Source organism: Sebastes fasciatus, chromosome 18 (assembly GCF_043250625.1).
Source record: "Sebastes fasciatus isolate fSebFas1 chromosome 18, fSebFas1.pri, whole genome shotgun sequence".
Classification (NCBI taxonomy): Eukaryota; Metazoa; Chordata; class Actinopteri; order Perciformes; family Sebastidae; genus Sebastes; species Sebastes fasciatus.
This window is the reverse complement of record NC_133812.1, coordinates 16,963,168-16,983,582: the sequence shown is the minus strand read 5'-3', so window position 1 is coordinate 16,983,582 and position 20,415 is coordinate 16,963,168. Positions and strand designations below refer to the sequence as shown.

Here is a 20,415-nt window from a genome sequence, read left to right as displayed (position 1 = left end):
AGCAGGGCAGAGTTGACGATATCACCCCGAGGGTGCCGCTGACACTGACTGCTTGCTCTTCCCCTCTCTGTCTTGGGAACTGGGTGCATTTGTCCATACCAATAAAAAGTTAAATGGACAGAGGCAGTCTGAAAACAAGGCTGCCGTTTGCTTCCATGTGGCACCAAAAAACATGCTGGACACACAGTGTACTGAGAGCTCAAGGCCAAACAAACTAACAAACAGAAGCCAGTTTAAGTTTTGAAAGTATGAGACACACGACGTTCTCTGGCTTTCAGCAACCGATCAGCAAAACATTAGAAACATCTCTCTATAGAATGCAGTCCAGTTCAACACCACTGTAAACTACAACCTCAATAATCAACATACGGTTGAATTAATACCTCTCCGGCGGTGTCAATCAAAACTGAACATTATTATCTTTGTAAGGGTAGAATTCATGGCTGAGCTGTTGCATTCGATTTGACAAGTTTCCCTAATTAAGTGGCCACAGAGTGTATGACTTTCTCATCCCTTAGAACGGAGTTCTGTAGTAAAAGCACAACGTGCCTCGCTTGCCTAAAACTCAATTACTACTACATTATTTATAATAGTAAGTTAAACGTAACTTTACTTTAGCTTCCAGAGGTGGCAAGTTGCCATTCGCAATGGTTTCTGGGATTGTTGTTGTTCTTTCTCTCTTAATAATTATGCACACAGTCTTGTACCTTTGCCTTTTAGCCAATGTTTTATTTGCTTCAAATCAAATGTTTTACAATCATGATTCATCTCGTAGCTGGTTGGCTTGGTTCCAGGCTTAAAACTCTTTATATAAGGACTTTCTGAAACGTCAGTGGAGTAAATGAATAGGAAATGAATTTCCGGAGCCGTCCAAAAAGTGGGCGGTCACGGTTGAGCTCAACCACTTTAGAATGTTTGCAATATTTATAATATCAAACAGTGCATGTATGCATGTGTGTGCCATCTTTGTGTCCATTACCTTTCATATATGAGCAGGTCTTTCCCAGCAGGAAACTCAGCCAGGTTGAGTCCGTAGGGCTCCTTAATCAACTGCTGCTGGATCTCCTGAAGAGGTGAGAGGGGAAAGGTGAGAAGCTGCAGTACATACATACATACATGTGCACATGTCTAAGACAGAAAACACAAAAAGGTTTTTAAGGGGAGACACCACAGGAAAAATGTTCAGATTTCTGTTCGGAAATGTATGCACATTAGCACATATCTGACTAGATAACGCCTCATTAGCATATTTAAACGTGAACTTGTAATACAAAAAAATAATTGTCTTAATGTATGTAATCAACTGTGGAAGATTCATGGTGATATCTATTAGTTAACATTTGTACCCAATTCACCTGTAGTGCCCCCTTAACAAAAGTGTTACTGCGACTTTGACAGGATTGATAAATACACTAATAATACAAAGAGATACGTGTCAGCAGGTAAAGCTGCTTGCTAACAGCCTGTTCCTCCAAACAGCAACTCAAAATAAAAAAAATCGCACAGACAAGGTCATCAGGTTCAGCCGCTTCTCTACAACTGATTCACTACTTAAGATGGCCCAAGGAGTGTAATTTAAGCAACTATGAATGTAATTTGATTTTTGGTGTCTGATGAGGTGGTTTCATGTTCTGGGAAAGTGCCCTCCTGGGGGTCTTGCACACAGTGTCCAAAGTTCGTAGACATAATAACCATATTAAACAAGAGATCAGTTTAAAAAGGTCAGACCGGTTCAAGCAGATTCTAAAAGGCTTTATGTATAAAGATTGCGCAATCAGAACTTTTTCCTGTCATTAGAAAATTAGGTAGTTTGACAATATAATTACAAAAATAAATGGTAGCAAAATCAAGTTGGAAGAACATTAAATCATAACCAAGAGCCATCGATCATGAGGGTATGTTCTGGTAAGAAGCACACCATTAAAAGTCCTTCAATTAAAAAAGGCAATTAAGCAATGCGATTAATGTGGCTTAATCACCTAAAACTATGAGAACATTAAATAAAAACTATTGCCAAGGATAATTCATCATTACGCAACGCGATGAAAACAGTATAGAGAAAGACAATAAATATTCCCCAGGGTATTTCTTCATCAGGACATGCTATGATTTATGTTAAAGGGGACATACAGTATCATGTAAAACTCACTTTTTCAGTGCTTGTACACATACATTTGGGTAACTTGAGTGTCTACCAACCCACAAACTGTGGGTTGGTAGACTGTATATAAGAAGTGGACGTAGTCACTGTGACGTCCCCCATTGGTTTGTGGACTGCCGTTTGAAGCCTCGAGGTCGGCATGGTTGGTTTATGGCCATCTTGGTATTTTGCAACCAGAAGTGACACGAGAGGGTGGAGCTAAGCACAACCGAATGCTGAATAAGACATTTTTAGGCAACCTAAATGTTACAATTAACTTTCATGAACAGAAAACAAGCTGTGAAACGCATAAAGTTGTAAGACGAAAACACGGACAACTCCCAGACCGGACAATGCCGTGGTAGCGACCTGTCAATCACAAGGTAGCCACGCCCTAAAGCATACTCTGCTTTATGGTCTATTTGACTCTAAATGGGACCATAATTTACCAAATGAACATCATGCTGTATTGAAGAGGACTTCAAACTAGCTATTTGTAGCTCTTCCTATTCAGGCTCATAAGAATATATCACTCACAGTTTGAGAACTACATTTGCAAAGGTGCATAATATTTTCCCCCCAAGCCGAGCAAGCAGACCGGGCTTTTTCGGGAAGGGTTCTTAAAGTGACAGGCGCTGAAACGGAGCGTTTCAGACACAGGGGGAATACAGGTATATTCAGACACACAGTATGTGAAAAATAATGTGTTTTTTGAACATTAAAGCATGTAAACATGTTCTAGTAGAAATACAAGCATGAACCTGGAAACGAGCATGATATGCCCCCGAAGTTGTTCAGTGTGTTAGAAAACAAGTAATGAAGCCACGTTAAGTCCAATGTATAAAAAATGATTTCAGCATTTCGTTTTATAAAGGTTTATCAAGATTCCCAATCAAATCAGCAATGATATCAAGTGCTACTGTGATATATTAAGCCATTAAGCACAAGACTGATGATCAAATCACAGCTCAGTTCAACAGTAAGAACAACAGAAAGACTTCTCTGGAAACACAACAACAGCAGAGTGAGGCGGATTACATCCATACAAAGTAAGAACGAGACGATGAGGCTACAGCGGACACGTGCTCACCAAAAACGTCGATCGAAGAGGCGAGAAAACGTTGTATGGTCTGATTAATCTCAGTTCCTATGTTCACATGGTGGCGGTGAGGCGGGAATTTCATGTAAACAGCATGAATCCATCTTGCCTTGTGGCGTGGTGTGAGATTGCGGGGATGGTGTTATATTGTGATTGAGTGTTTTCTTGGCAGACATCGGACCATTTCATAACAACTGAGCATGATATGACTACGGCAGTGTAACCCATTATTACTGCATTATGGTTTATGTAATTTTATATTGTGAAATGTATCTTCTCAATATCTGAAAATTTGTAGAAATTAATTTGATAAGCCTTTTATAGACCCAATACCCATATGGGAATGTCTGCTTTTGGCTAATCCAGTGAATTAACAATTTTCTTAACAAGGATGATGATGATAATGTTGTTCTCAGTGGGCTACCTCCGGTTCTGAAAAGTGAAGCCAATGCTGAAGTGCTTTAAACTTGCATTCTTTCTAACAGCCAGCAGGGGGCGACTCCTCTGGTTGCAAAAGGAAGTCTGATTGTATAGAAGTCTATGAGAAAATGAGCCTACTTCTCACTTGATTTATTACCTCAGTAGACATTGTAAACATGAAGTTATGGTCTCAATAGCTAGTTTCAAGTCTTCTTCTACAGCATGATGTTCATTTAGTACATTATGGTCCCATTTAGAGTCAAATAGACCATAAAGCAGGGGATGCTTTAGAGCGTGGCTACCTTGTGATTGACAGGTCGTTACCACGGCGTTGTCCGGGTGAGATCAATATATATATATATAATAATATAAGGAAACTAGAAACGGCCTCAGTCAGATATCAAGAGGCCAAAAACACTCGGTGAATAAAGCACTGTGTATAGGGGAAGAGTTGTGCAGTGTGTTTTAAATTCAATAAGTGGTTGAAATAAATCCTTGAAAAATCAAGGTACTTATTTACATTGATGCAAAAATGATGTAAATGCAATATATGGAAATATGGACCCGTATCGCAGACTTGTAAGATTTAACAGAGAGAAACGTTTTACTCTGTAGGTTGTTTAAAATGTCCTGAGAATACCCCTCGGAAAAATTACATTGCGATCAAATTATTTTCCATAAGGGCCGAGAGAAGCTTGTCATGTAACAGCATGCGGCGGAGAAGCCGTGAAGCAGTCGGCTATGCCATTGTTCTCTTCGACTGTTTGACTGCAATATGCTCAACATAATGCATTCAATTTTCACTGTATTAGTATTGATCCAGGCTGAGGGGAGAACGAATGAGGGTGTTCCAGGACCATGTCCAAGAAACAGCAGCTGTGAACACACACAGGCGTAAATCAAAAAAACACACAGAGGCTCGCACAAACACACACCTACTGCAGCATACACACATTCATATGGTGTGTGTGAGAGCACAGACAAGTGGGTAAACACATACTTGCTTATACATACACACACAACCACACACACATATTGCGCATCTATTCATGTTCATGCATGCACACATACGCCCATACTGAGGGGAATATGAAATGAGCATGTGTAATTGCATGGCAAACGTGGTAATGATCTGATGTTTAAATATTTCAACAGTTTTGTTTTGTGGCTCGGAGGCAGCGACACGAGAGAGCAGGGGAGTGTGTGTGCGCCCAACACGTGAGCCTGCCGTCCACACCGAAATATTCATGAGCAGCTCTCTGCTCAACACCCCGAGAAGGCAGAGCAGAGAAAACCTAAAGACAATATATCGTAAATCAGGAGGGGGGAGAGACGGATGCAGCAGGAGGGAAAGCCTTTGCCTCAAACTCTGATTATATAAAATAGGTCCGATTGAATTTTCTTTCCTTCAGATTCTCTGTGGACAGTTCCTTTCTTGCATCTTCAAAATCCATTTATGTGGTGAATGGCAGCTGACATAAAGATGGGAATTGAGAAAAAGTTTGCAAATCTTAACCTGCCGTTCCATATGTAATTTATTTGCAGCACAGATACCCAAACAATACTTTTTTGATACATTACTTTGAAAAATAGAAACATCTTTTCTACAAAACGTTTTTTTTTTTCCCATTTAATAAAGTTGTTTTAAATGATTTGCTTTATTGCAAAGAGTTAGATGAGAAGAATCGACACCACTCTCATATCTGTCCGTTAAATATAAAGCTATAAAAGGAGACGAACAGCTTAGCATGAAGACTGGAAGCAGGGACAAACTTCCCTGGTGTCCTGTCATCACGGTGCACAGACAAGAAATAGTTAAAGCACATAATTCCCCGTAAAAACCACAACTTGTTGGTTTTAAATTTCTGTTTGTGCACGGCTTAAACAAACAAGATATAATGTGTCAATGAGCAACTGTAGGAGATGCTTCTAGGCTGATTTTTTAACCTGTAGGCAGGCTAGCTGTCTATATTAAGCGTCATCTTTTCTTGTCTGGTGTAATCGGTAACACAGGTGTTGTCACAAGTTTATTAACCGGAAAATTTCCTCATTATGGCATCCCTAATGGTGGCAGTAGAAGAGATGTCAGGGGATCACCAAAATGATCCATCCTCTGGGCACCATGAACATTTCAGTCCGGCCCAAAATCGCAGAACAACAGATAAACATTGCCATCCATAGAGCCATGCTGCTCGCGTGGCTGACTAGTTGATACAGAGGTATGACAGTGGAGCAATGTCTGACATCTTTATCACTGCCATCACTACAGAAGATGAAGTCTCTTCATCTTCTGTAGCGATGGCAAGTGCTGGAGAGGATTGTATTTGAAGAGCTGGAGCTGCCTTCAAATGGCAGGCACAATCTGATCCACAAAGAATTGGATTACCCACAATCCCCAGGCATTTGGACATAACATATTTGACAGTGGAAGAAATATATCTCCTTTCACAGGGCTGCTTGGTTGTAGAGTCACCAGCCAACAGAGCACTTGGGACTGTGGCCACAAACACAGTCATTGTTTGTCAAATGCATCACTGGAGGAGATTGAATCAGTCACTATGTATGTAAATTAGGACGGAGGGGAAATGTATGGGGCGGAGTGGGTGACCTCACTCCTGCTAATGTCCGTAATAAATGCCAGTAACCATAGTAGCATTATGGCAAACATCAGTTTTCGCATCATTTGACGACACTTTATGAGTCATGACATTTCTTATAAACTGAGAATTTCCAAGAGGATGTCATTATCTCGTGTACTTTATTGATCCTGTTGACACACTGAACTACTACCTGTGCTGATTAATGTGCTCGTTCTCCCTGCTGTGGTACAGAATCTGGGTCAACGGGAGGTGTGAACGTGCGACCAGTCCACCTGGGGCGTGAAATAGATACTGATATAATGATGATGACGCATTCTGGGAATTTGTCTATAGCATGTGGTGAACTATATTGAGAGAATCAGTTAAGAAAGCAGCAATACGATCTGACATTTACCTTATCTCCGTACACGATGACGTCCAGAGGAATATAATTAATCTAGAATTATTTTCCTAATTTGTAGGAACAAAATGTAATGTAATTGATAAATGTAATGTAAGTGATAAAATCTGTAAAAAGGATCCTGTGATATTCAACTAGACTGAGGCAGACAACTTTAAAGCTGCATTAATATATATTTTCGTATTAACAATTGCCCAAACAACTATGTGTAATGTGAAAGGTGTCGCTTGTGGTGACGGACATAGAGAATTAATACCAAGCTCTGCAGTTCCCCTCAGCTCTACAGACTGTTTAGCGTCTTTTAGCTCATTGTTTTGGTTTTCTGCCTTTCACCTTTATTGTTTTGATTCACTCTCACAGCTCTCATCAACCTTGTTTATAGCCACAGTAGGAGCTGTCTGCAGCTAGTTGGTGAACGTAGCTGTTAAAGAGACAGATTTTTCCCTCAGGAGTTGGTGGAGACCAAAATAGGGCTTAAAGGAGAGTGAATATTGGACTTTTATTCATTAGATAGACAGAAACACCTGATGTTGCTCCAAGTCTGGGGACTTTGCTAACATGGCAACTGCTAATAGGTTACTGTTTGCTAACATGTTTATCATTTAAACTTCATAAGGTGATAGTACGTTAGATGTTGTTTTTATCAGCTTGTTCTGCTGCCTCCAAAAGGCCAAAAGAAAAGAAAAAATAAATGAATACAGCTTTAGTGTTGTTGGCAACAGCTAGTAGTAGGCTACTAATCTAAAAATGCGGGCTGGAGGAAAGTTATCTTGCACAGCAGCTGGATTCTCGTGATGTCACAAGATCACGCAAGAATCGCGGGATCACATATCAAACAAAAATCCATCTTGTCAGACTTCAAGTAATGCATTTGTGTCTGGCAAGCCGCGGCGTAGCTGCAATAGCATCAGTTATATCAGAACTGGAGAGTATTTCTTCATTGAAAGAAGAGCAAAGAACAACACTGAAGGCTTTTTATCGATGGAGAAGATGTTTTCACTCTTCTCCTGACTGCCTTCGGTAAGAGTTTGATTGACAGATGGTTCATCCAATCACCGGCCAAGTATTTTTTGAAAGTGCCTGCCCCTTTTCAAAACAGTTTCCAACGACGGCTTCTCAGATGGTTCTGTGTAACAAACCATCTGGCGGGTCAGGTTAGGATAAAAGTAGATGTGGCCACTTTTTTATTGTACCAGTTAAAGTCTGTACGTTTTTGAAAGCACAAAGTTTTGTCACAGCTAATGCTTTAGGGTTTGACACCAGAAAATCTGAATGAATGTAATAGAAAAGAAATAAATCAAAACTGGAACTGAACAAAATCACAGATGACGCCAAGAAAGCAGATCTTCTACAGACTATTAATAAAAGAACATTGTGGCCAGGATGCAATAAGAAAAACAAGACATTTTCTCAACAACTGATCTTTTTTCAGATCCGTCCAGAAACAAGCACGGATATTATTAAAGCAGACTTAGACCTTCACATTAACCTCAGCAAGATAACCTAAGAGGAGATTAAATGAGACATCAAAAAATAAAAGCAGGCAAGACACCTGCAGGTGACCAAATATCACCTTATGTCCTAAAAGCAGACGAAATCCCACGGCACACGTCCTACATACACTTCTTAATGATACCTGGGCCTTAGAGGAGGAAGCCATAAAAGAACGGACCATTCTGCTACATTTTCCATGAAAGGAACACAAGAACCAGAAAGGAGTGTTGTTTCTATCAAATCTCCGCAAAATGTTGATCAAGTTGGACGGAATAATGAGTGTGTTTCGGTAAAACATAAGTCAAGACAAGAAGATCTAATGGAGGGCAATGCTACAAACTAATACATGATTCAAACCAAATAAAAAAAAGACTGTAGATTTCAGCTTTCTTATTTTTTTTAATATTTTTCTTTCTTATAAAAGGAGAATAATCACATAAATACCACACCTCTCATTTATTCTTCCTAAAATCAACATTAGCCCACGCTGTTTAGGCCCTGTCACTGAGGCGGATTAAGCTGATGTCTACTCTTCCGTATGACGCAAACAGAAACACAAAACTAATTTCTTTTGGGGACAGCGGGGGAAGTGAAGAGGAGAAAATAAAATTAGTATGACATACTCGAGTTGGAATGCTTTTGAGGCCCAAAATACAGCTGGTGGCATAAACTGCAATGACATTTCCCTGAGGTCCTTAGAGGAGATTTCATATCCTTGAATCATTAGATGATCTCATTTGATTGGCTGATTAGTTTCCTCCATAATAAACAATTTAAATTGAATTTAGTTTTAGCTTTTCTTTGTTTTCACCTTCAAGTGTTTTAAATCTTACTGTATATCACTGTTATAGTGTAAATGTGCTTCCTTAATGTGAACATGTATCTCCAGAAACTGCTCTTTAGATGCTTCGTTGTTTTCATACCTCCTGCGTGCGAGTGCTCTCGCCCGACTCTGTGAGCAGTTTGATCGGGGTGGAGCGCTGGGACACGGATCCGTCGTCATCGCGGTCGTCCTCGGAGTCGTCCTCTGATGTGCTGCTGATGGCCTCCTCGCTCGGGGGAGGAGGGGCGCTGGCTGCTGTCTTCCTCTGGAGCAAAGTCTCCTCCTTGTTGCTCTTGTTGCTGCAAATATCCACAAAGGACAATGAGTTGGCAATTAGCCGTCATACATAATTTTGAAGAATATTTGTATTATGTTATGGGGCCTTGTCAAGCAGTAGGACCTGAGCGTTTTAAGAGACTAAATTGGCCATCACAGCAGCAATGGCGTTGTGTACTTCCACAGCAAACTGACTAATGGATTCAAGATTCAAGATGGTTATTGTCACTCCAGTTATACAAGTACAATCGTGTGAAATGCTTTAGCTGGGAGGCTCCATAAAAGGAAGAAAATAAATATAAAATATAATACAATAACATACAGTATAATAACAAAAAATATATATAGAGCCCAGACCCATCATCACTCTACTGAGGATGTCTAAAGTGCCGCCTTTGATTCTACAACTATCATCCTTCTGTGTTCTCCACAAAAACCCGAGTGAGTCACTGAATGTGTTGTTAGTTAATGTGTTTGAGATCTCAGTCCAAACTCCTCCCTCTGCCACGTGTTTGCTTCTGCGAGTACAGCCAGAATGTGCCTCGTTTTAATGGGCAGTTCTGGACAGTGCCCACTTCAGTGACATGTGAAAACCGGATGTTGTCTCACTTTTCATCCGACGGTGGCTAATATACTGTACTGGCCAATACAGATTGTTTTTCTTGTTCTACGAAAAGATAGTATGAGTAATGACGTTGAACTAATATGGCTACAGATTCATCTTCCGCACTGTAAGGCTATTCTAGTAGACAGTATTTGGACAGAATATATGAAACTCTAGATATAGTGAGGATACTTTCCATCTTGGTGAACTGAATATTGACTGGTTTTCTAAAAATTGCCCATTATGTAAGAAGTTGATTTCTATGGGGGATGTTTGAATCTTACCCAGCTTGTGACTCAACCTGCAAGAATTTCTACAACCATGGATGTTGTTTTTTCATTCCATTCTCTGACATCTTACTTAAATTATTTTATTAGATATTAATAACTGCTGCTGTTTTTTATGATGTCTATTTAAGATATGTATTAATCGTTAATATTTAGCACTTTCATCCATTTTAAAAAATGATTTACCATATGTTGTTAAAAATGCCAATGTAGTTATTTTATTCTATTTTTATTTTTTTAAAACAATGAGCATCAATATTTTGTATTGCAATGTCATTAATGCATCACAATTACTGTGAAAATGTTTACTTCTCTTCTCATTTCCATCAGTAACCTCCCCCTCTACAAAAATGTTGCTGGCTAGATCTACTAATCTGAACAAAAATGTGCCAATGTAGTTATGTATGCAGGTGACACAACTTTGTTCGGTGCTTCACCAACATTAATGGTATTTTCTTTTTGTTCATTCATTTATTTGTGACAATCTTGTCTTTGTTTTTAAATTGTAAGCTACTATTGTCTAAATTTGTAGAGTCATTTCAGTTATTTTCTAAACTTTACATTTGGCTTGTTGTTTTGCCTTCTTTTAGCGATACTGTGTAATTTCAAATTGTTGCATGTTTTTACTGTTATTGTCTTGGATTGGACCCCAGGAAAACCTGCTGACGTGGAAGCTAATGGTCCAAATATAGAATAAGCATTAAAGGAAAACACTGAAGCAGTACAGAACATTGGAGTGGTCAGGTGCAGCGCAGTAGTGGTCACGCTGTGCTGCAATAATGACAATTATGAGCCACCAGCACATGACGTTTTTTAATCAAGGAGTAGTATGAGATGTGTGTGCAGGAGTAATTATTTAATAGAATAAAATACAGTTAATAAAATATAGTTCATCACAGGTGAATTCAACACTGTGTGTTCTCAACAAAGACAGGAAAAAGCCTTGCCAGAGCCTTGTTTTTGGTAACCTGAGAACACAGTGTCAAATGAAGCCGTGTGTATGAGGACACAGTGACATGGGTTTTATTACATTAAAAAAACACCAATCAAAACATCACAAATGTGGACATGCACATAACCGGAGATGCACTCACCCCAGCACTGATTTTCCGGTTTCCTCTGGCTTGCGAACTGTGAATGGGCTTGGATCCACTCCTACTGTCTTGGGCATAAATTCCCTTTATGAGGACAAATTAGATGGAAACACATTAGCTGACATCCAGCAATAACATCCCAATAAAAATGTAAATGTAGATTATAACCCAGTACAACAACATCTTTGAGGGTTTTCTATGTGTGTGTATTCACCTTGCAGAGTTGGTCATGGCGATGCAGAATGTGTCATCGAAGGAGGTAAGCTCATAAGGTTTGAAGAATTCTGTGTAGATGTCGATACTCTCCTCAAAGCTGTTCACTCTCCTCACTTTGACCTTCTTCATGGTGTCCTCACAGGCGACTGCATCCACACAGGAGCGCAAAAAACAACAATTACAAGACATTAACATTTCCCGTGAAAACTAAAAAACTAACAATGGATGTAACCTACTAACAGGCATCGCCTGTGTAGCTACAGCTTGATATAATATAGCTTATTCCTCTGTACCATAGAGCTCCATTGTTGCACAACCTCTATTAAAGAGGACCTATTATGCTCATTTTCAGGTGCATACTTGTATTTTGGGTTTCTACAAGAACATGTTTACATGACTTAATGTTAAAAAAAACGCTTTATTTTTCTCATACTGGCTGTGCTGCAGCAACTCTTTTCACCGTCTGTCTGAAACGCTCTGTTTGAGCTCCTGCCCCCCCAAAAAGCCCAGTCTGCTCTGATTGGTCAGCTGGCCCACTCTGTTGTGACTGGTCAACCAAACCAAACTCTTTGGACTCCACTCCAGCTCCGTTCTAAATAACTTTGTTTGAGGGAGGGTCAAACTAGCCACTAGGCAGGTATTATGCAAATGTATTACTTGGTGACATCACCACGTTACAGAAGAAAAGGCAGGACAAGTAAGGCGTTTTAGGCAGTTCAGGAGCAGTGTATCTGTGGGGGAGTGTAACTCCCTTTGGTGTGGACTTCAGGCTTTGTAACGTTGCAGCCCCTCTACAGTACATGCACAAAAACTGTAACACACTAAAGAAAAGGGAAAAAACACAAAAGCATAATAGGTCCCCTTTAAAAACACACCAATGAGCAACAACATTGCACGGGATGACATGTTTTTTTCATTATGATGATCTCCCATACACTGTTCTTCAACCATAAATACTCCCTAGTACACCAAATCTACAGATGAAAACAGTCCCCAGCAAATACACTATTTGCTCCCATTTGCAAAGAACTACAGTACCCAGCTGTTTTAGGAACATTTCCTTAATGAGAATGAACAATTTTGATATATTCATAAAATGGAAGAAGGTATTAATCTGTTACATATTATGTATATTGCAGATATCATATACTGAAGAGGTACCTTCATCGTAGGCCACAGGAAGGTAGGACAAGATTCCTGCTGTCCACCACAGTGTGTAGCTGCAAACAGACGAGATACACAATTGTGTTAAAACCTTCCAAAGTGTGTATTGTGTGTACAATGTGTATTCTGCAGTCAGCACCGTCTCTCCTGGGACCTCACATAACCTAGATATGAAAATTGGCTTTGCTGGACCACCTACTGTACAACTGCTGAATACATCAGCCTTTTCTTCTATATCATCAATTTGAGTGAAAGCACCGATTAGGATTTAGTGTGTGATGTGCTACTTAGGAGCACAGTGTGTGGCTGCTGAATTTTCAGTTCCAGACATGATAATTTCTTGGGATAATGGCTGAGCTACCTTGGCCCATTATGGTTACATCAACTAGTGTGTTGTAGCAGAAAACTGGGTCTAGTTTTATGTAAGCATGAAGACAACGGAGAGCAAACAGTTTGCATAGTAGTACGCTCCTACACACATGCACACAACTGACAAGAACAGGACTACTGCGGGTCGAAACCTATAATGAAATAGACAAAGGCAGCACTGAATCATGAGTAAGGGCACACCAAGTGACAAACCAATGATATACACTTCATAGGGCACAAAAACATCAGCATCATCAGCATAGAAAACGGCTACACAAACAGGGTAAAAATGTGTATATATGGTATGACATACATATATTCACCGGCCACTTTATTAGGCACACCTGTTCAATTGCTTGTTAACACAAATAGCTAATCAGCCAATCACATGGCAGCAACTCAATGCATTTAGGCATCTAGACGTGGTGAAGACGACTTGCTGAAGTTCAAACCGAGCATCAGAATGGGGAAGAAAGGGGATTTAAGTGACTTTGAACGTGGCATGGTTGTTGGTGCCAGATGGGCTGGTCTGAGTATTTCAAAAACTGCTGATATACTGGGATTTTCACGCACAACCATCTCTAGGGTTTACAGAGAATGGTCCGACAAAGAGAAAATATCCAGTGAGCGGCAGTTGTGTGGACGGAAATGCCTTGTTGATGTCAGAGGTCAGAGGAGAATGGGCAGAGTGGTTCGAGATGATAGAAAGGCAACAGTAACTCAAATAACCACTCGTTACAACCAAGGTATGCAGAATACCATCTCTGAACGCACAACACGTCCAACCTTGAAGCAGATGGGCTACAGCAGCAGAAGACCACCCGGTACTAGCACCGGACACTTTATTAGGTACACCTTGTACCTAATAAAGTGGCCGGTGAGTGTATATGGTGCCATAACTCTATTTGATGCCGTAACTCTTTTGTGGATTTACTGCTGATGAAATTTAACTCTCTAGCTAACTCTGGAACAGTCAATGACTGTCAATTGTCCCTGTTAAATAAACAAATAATAAATAAAATAAATGCATATGACAAAAGAATCATGTACATTAGCATCCTACATGAATTCTACTTTTAAATAAGTACAATACATACATATTTTAGTGAAAAAGAGGAATATTTTTTGTCAATCCCCTTTGTCAGGAACCAGTCAACGTAACAAATCTCCGGAGTGCCACACACATTTACACCTGACCTCGAGGCCAAAGCTCTTTGACGCAGATAAAAAAAAAAAAAGAGGAGGCTTGATAGCAATTGGAATGAACACAAAAGCAATCACATTAAAAACATGCTCATGGTAACAACCTCAACACTCAGGGCAAGACTTTAAAAGGCATTAAAAGAAAAAGGCATTTTCAGAAACAGCAGTGCTAATCTTTTGTGAGTGATTCCCCACTGAGATATTCAATTAACACAACACCCACAGACATTCATAACATTAAAGCTAATACACAAAGGAACAGGAAGGCAATAGAACGTTTTATTATGTATTATATATTTTGCGGTTACGTCTGATACTAGATCAGGATCAACAAAGAGAAAGAGAAAAGAATAACCGAAGAACGAAAGAAAGGGACGGTGATGGAGCACGGGTGAAAACGAGTCAACCTTGGTTGGTCGTTCAACAGATGGAGAGAATTGCAGGATTTGAAAGGATTCAAAACCGATCCTGAATTGGCCCTCTTCCTCCTATACTTTTATGTAATATATCCATTTTATTTATGAAATACATTGCGAGACGTGGTTTTACATCAATATATGAATTTACGTTGGTTGCGAAAACAAATCTAGATTACGCTTTGGTTAACGTTAGTTAAAGAATGCACTGCAGAGCTTTCTGTGATTATGAGCGCGATGACCAACATGCACCAGGCAATCTACAGTAGTTTGCATCTCTATGCATCCTGCAAACAGCTGTGTTCAAAAAATGATATATAAATTGTGTCTTATTTTCATTTGCTTCCAAAACAAATGCATGCGCTAGCCAGATCAAGATTTAACATGAGGCAGAGGTGCTCATGGGAAATGCAGCCTTCATTCTGGGAAAACACTACCGCTTTTGTCCACAGGGGGGCGCCAACATCAACACAGAATGAAAGTTTGTGCATGTACAGTAAGTAGTTGTGTGTTTGTAAGTGTGTGTGTGTGTGTGTGTTTACCTGCGTCTGTCTTGGGGGAGGGCCATGGTGTTCTTCTGATGCAGGTAGAAGTCAGTGGGCAGCTCCCACAGGTGAGCCTTGCACGCTGATGGTTGGTAGACTTGGAGAAACAGGTTGATAGCATCCTGTCTGTCAGCATCTGGAGGAGCAAGATGGACACAATAATAACAGAAAAAAAAAAAAACAAGGCATAATACATACAGTAGTAAACATACAAGAGAGAATGAGATGAGGAAGTTATCAGGAAGATGACTCAGTTGTATATATAGTATATTACATACGACCACCTGTGATCAGTGACCGAAGTTCCAAATATGTCTCATGGTGACAACAACCAAGCAAACTCCATCCACTGATGAAGACCATGAGAGGTGTTGGAAAGTTCTGGAAAAGGCTAATAAGCGTAAAGATTATTCTGTTAAACGACTGTTTGCAAGGACGAGATATGATGACAATGTGTCAATGACGTCTTAATGTATAATGTGGAAACCACTTTAATTTATGGTCCTGTGGTATGCTCAAAGACTAAGTATATAAGAAGTGGACGTAGTCATCGTGACGTCACCTATCGGTTTGTGGACTGCCGTTTTGAAGCCTAGAGTTTTTTGCAGTCGTCATGTTGTTTTTTTGCAACCAGAAATGACACCGAGGCAAGTACAACCGAACGCTACATAAGGCATTTTCAGGCAACCAAAAAGGTTATAATTAACTTTCATGAACTGGAAACACACTGTGAAAGGGTTAATTTACGAAATGAACATCATGCTGTATTGAAGAAGACTTGAAAACTAGCGATTGAGACAATAAACTCACGTTTACAATGTTTACTGAGGTGATAAATCAAGTGAGAAGTAGGCTCATTTTCTCATAGACTTCTATACAATCAGACTTCTTTTTGCAACCAGAGGAGTCACCCCCTGCTGGCTGTTAGAAATAATTAAAGTTTAAGGCATTTCCACATTGGTTTCACTTTTCAGGTTGCCCACTGGGTATGCTACTGTATATTTTATATTCTTAATGTTATACTATATTGTATATTTTAACATTAGATCAAACCACACTTCTTCATAATATGGACTCAAAAGTTCAGTGTCCCTCAAGACATACTTCACCAGCCATTGACGCTGAGAAGAAAAGAGTGGCAATGGATGAAATCTAAGTGAAGCTGAACTCACTCAAGCATGTATCCTCTTCACATGAACAGGAACCTTACCAGGAAGAAACTCTCTGAACCACCACACTACAACATGTTTGTCTATGGGAGCGTGCTAAAATAATCTGTGCAAGTGTTTGTGTGTTCAGCATGTGTTTTGCATGTTGCCCAGTTTGGTGCCATTTAATCCATCCCCCAACCGTGAATCCCCGTGGATGTGCTCCAACAGTTGCGCTACCTAATTAGACACTAAATTTGCCTTTATTAGAGCCAGGACTTTTCTCTAGGCAATTTTCAGCGCTTGGGATTCATTCAGCGCATCGTGAGATAAGAGTTATGGATGAGCTGTGAACGTTATGTACACATGCAACACAAGTAATTGTCAAAAAGCCATGTCTCACAAGATGCATTTTGAGTAAAAATAAACACAGTAAAAATCTGTCAGGTCTGTTCAATTTCAGCACAATTTCACTGGTCTCATCAAAACATCATCGTCAATTTAAGAGGCTGCAAAGCATATGGCAGTGGCAGTATGTCTGCGTGTTCAAAATGTGTTTGTGAGTCAGAGAGAAGCAGATGTCAGAGCACTTGGCAGAGATGTAAAAGCATATGTCATCCACTTTGAACTGAGGGATGACCGATGTGTATTGTCTCTAAATATCTCCAACATACTTAATCAAGTGTAAAAAAAAAAAAGGGCTTTGAAACATTTAATGTTAATTTAAATTTGTTTGCTGCCACAACACTGTGAATATCAAAATAATAGTTACAAGTGGCACTAACCTAAACCCGTTTTTCCCAGCAGACACTAGCTACCTTATCCTACTGGATTAGGATTTTTCTCATACATATTACATTATTACATATTACACATTACACATTACATATTCTACTTTGGTGCTTTACAGGGAGTGCAGAGGCATAACTTAGCAACACTCATCTTGGTCAATCACTTCAAATGACAAGACCTTATAGGTCATGGCGTTATTGAGTGTGCAGTTCGCAGGATATTGAGTACTTGTGCGTATGATAATCCGTGTGGGTGTGTGTGAGCTGCATTATATGAGCCTCACTTGACATTTCAGTCTGAATAAACAATCTGCTACTTTCCCGGCTCTGCCCTGCAACCAATCAGTGATCCCATTTTTTAGAATGAAGTGGAGGACAAGAGTTGAAAGCAAAGACACAGACAGGATGTCGACTTAGTAAGTCAAGTAGCACTGTTCTGTCGCTCCTGACTTAAAGGGTTACTTCGGTATTTTTCCAATGTTTTTGTGTCTAAGGGACAACACTCTTTGAAACTGGTCCAGTATTGAGGGGAAACGCTGCAGACGATAGCCGCGAAACGGGCTGCAATGTAATCGCTCGGGACAATGCCACACCATCAATGTACGTCCACTAAAAGTGCTTGTTTTTGCCACTGACAGGCTCAGATTGTTATTATAAGTGTCTGACAACATTATGGAAAGGACCCTACAGAGAAATGAAATGTTTTTCTTTAACTTGCTTTTTCGCTTGATCCGGTCTGTTTGTTATTATGTCTAACTAAGTCTTGCTCGGAGAAGTCTCATTCTAAAAAACTCACGTTGCATCCACATTGTCGAAATCATCTAAATATTCAGCCATGACATTGAAAATCTTTTAGATAATACTAAGCTACGCTTTCTGTACTCCAACACAACAAACCCTGACAACACCGGCACTGAGGAAAACATTTTATTTCTCTGTAGGGTCCTGTCCGTAAGGTGTGGAATTGCCCCAAGCAATTTCATTGCAGCCCGTCTAATGGCGGCTATCTGCAGCATTCTCCCTCAATACTGGACAAATTTAAAAACTATTGTCCCCGTTAATCACTTGGACACAAAAACATGGGGTCCAGGTTGAAAAATTACCTTTTAATACACAATACACAACCTCTTCCTATTCAATTATGTGGCTTCAAATGCTACCTGTTGATGTGGAACAGTCACCAGTGTGGTGAAAAGACGTGCACATTTTCATCAACGCACCTACAGTACAGACTAGGGTCTCATTTAAAATGATTAGATATCCGAATTGCAGGCACAGCAAAGCCACTTTATCAAGCACTGATTGACAATTAGATCCTAGTTGCAGATTACAAGAGAGAGAAAAACATCAATCCAGTCTATTAAAAAATTCTCCAGATAACAATATCCTGAAATCATATGCCCTCAAAATATCAGTTTTTGCAGCTTGTGACGATAAATTCAAGAGTTAATATTAAAAACAAAACGAAAAATGTCACAGAGATGACTTCGAACACATTGTTTACCGGCACCCACAGTCCTCAAATGAGCTAAGCTGGATCTGACTGTGTGTGTTGAGCTGTTGGTGCTGAAATGGGTACGTCCACATTTTCATTACGTCATTAAAAAATTGGTGTGCTGTCCTAGTTTGTTTTTTATACATCCACATTTTGTCATTTTAAATATTTTAAAACGAGGTGCATCACAGGCTGGAGGAAATGGTTTGTACTTAGCCGTATTGTAGTAACACAATATGATTTTGTGTGTTGTGGTGTTCAGGGTGTGTAACTTTCAAAGTTCCAACTAGTAGAGAAGGAGCAACTAATCAAAAGTGGAAATACACATATCACTTTTTTTCATGTAAATATCAGGGGTTTTGTGATAATTTACTTATCTCTATATATTGCCTGAATGCACTTTATGTGTGTGATCTATATGTCTATGCAAAGGCTGAGTCAATGTTTCCACGGTAACCTTGAACATGAGGGTTCAAGTTTCACAGGGTGTGGTGTATTGGTGAAGTCGGGATTTAATATGGATGGATTTCGGGATAAAATGGATGGAGTGGGGTACACATGATCAAAATGAGAGATTAGCAACCTGCATTATCATGGAGTCCCTTCTTAATTATGTTTGTGCATGTGTGTAAGAAAGGAATGTCATGCACTTGTATGCGTCTGTGTAACGCACCTGAGAAAGCATTGCTGTAGTAGCGCGACAGCGTCTGCATGATGTCTTTGGAGTGTTGTGTCCAGGGAGCGATCTTGCGGTAGGTCTTGACCCTATGGACCAGCTGGGAGCCGCCGTACTGCAGCGACAACGTGTCTCCATGGTCCTCATACAGCTCTTCAAACAACCTGAGCCACACACACACATATACACACACAAAATACACATGTGAAATGTGTGGAAAATATGTGCAAAATGGATTTTGTGCAGCAAACAGTGTTATTAAGGGCTGTTGCATTTGCTACTTCTACTGGGGATCCTAATAAGTGAAAATGAAAAAGCGTTGATTACATATTTTTCAAACACATTTGATATATTGCTATAGTGACCATCATTTTTCATTTTGTTCAAAACACATATACCAATTTTTTTTTTAATAATTTATAGTAAAAAATTTTCAGCTCTGGCAAAATGTATTGTAAAGTAAGAAGCTTTACCTCACACAGTCGGTATCAAACTGAAGTTTGGGCTTGTCAATCATTCCCAGTGCATAAAGCTGATAGGCCAGCGCACACTTCCCCACCATGAACTGGGCGGTGTTGGTCCGATCCAGACAGTCCACACAGTTGGTCCGCAACACGCCAGTCTACAACAACAAAGACTCCTGAAACTTAATAATGACACTTCATTACTCTACAGTAGTGGTTCCAAACCTGAGGTCTGGGCCCCCCTCAGGGGGACGCCAAAGATCACAGTGGGTGTGCCAAGATTTGTCTGCCCTGAGGTTGTCAAAATTAGATTTGCATATGTACTGTACAACTAAAATCATAACAAAACAATAACTGGATAATTTATACAAACGTCTGCATATAAAACTATTTAAAAAGATATTTTTTTTTGCAAAATCAAACGAAATATTCTGCTTCAATCCATATTTGTTGGCCTTTCAAAAAAACAACATTTTCGATGCGGTCAAAAAACGATTTGCTCTCCCAAAACAGACCATTGTTATTCACTGAAGAAAGTTGATTTAATAAAAATGACTAACTTGTTTTATACACTGAATCACTTTATTCAAACTGAGGATTTTGTTCAAGGATTTGTAATCCTTTTTTAGGGTGATCTCGTGGGGGGGCTCAGCTTTTCTTAGATACAAGTAGGGGATTCAAGGAAAATAGG

The 20,415-nt window shown here is 39.7% G+C and overlaps 1 protein-coding gene across 1 annotated transcript in view; it reads right to left on the bottom strand.

Moving 5' to 3' along the window:
• The window catches only part of fig4a (FIG4 phosphoinositide 5-phosphatase a), a 53,996-nt gene that overhangs the window by 6,974 nt on the left and 26,607 nt on the right, over positions 1-20,415 (bottom strand). Inside the window, exons 15-22 of the mRNA XM_074615578.1 lie at positions 19,734-19,882; positions 19,258-19,424; positions 15,148-15,286; positions 12,615-12,673; positions 11,452-11,599; positions 11,238-11,321; positions 9,077-9,275; positions 980-1,065 (exon numbers count right to left, since the gene is read on the bottom strand). Of these exons, the coding sequence (XP_074471679.1) occupies positions 980-1,065; positions 9,077-9,275; positions 11,238-11,321; positions 11,452-11,599; positions 12,615-12,673; positions 15,148-15,286; positions 19,258-19,424; positions 19,734-19,882 (1,031 nt within the window). The remainder of the gene's footprint in view (positions 1-979; positions 1,066-9,076; positions 9,276-11,237; positions 11,322-11,451; positions 11,600-12,614; positions 12,674-15,147; positions 15,287-19,257; positions 19,425-19,733; positions 19,883-20,415) is intronic.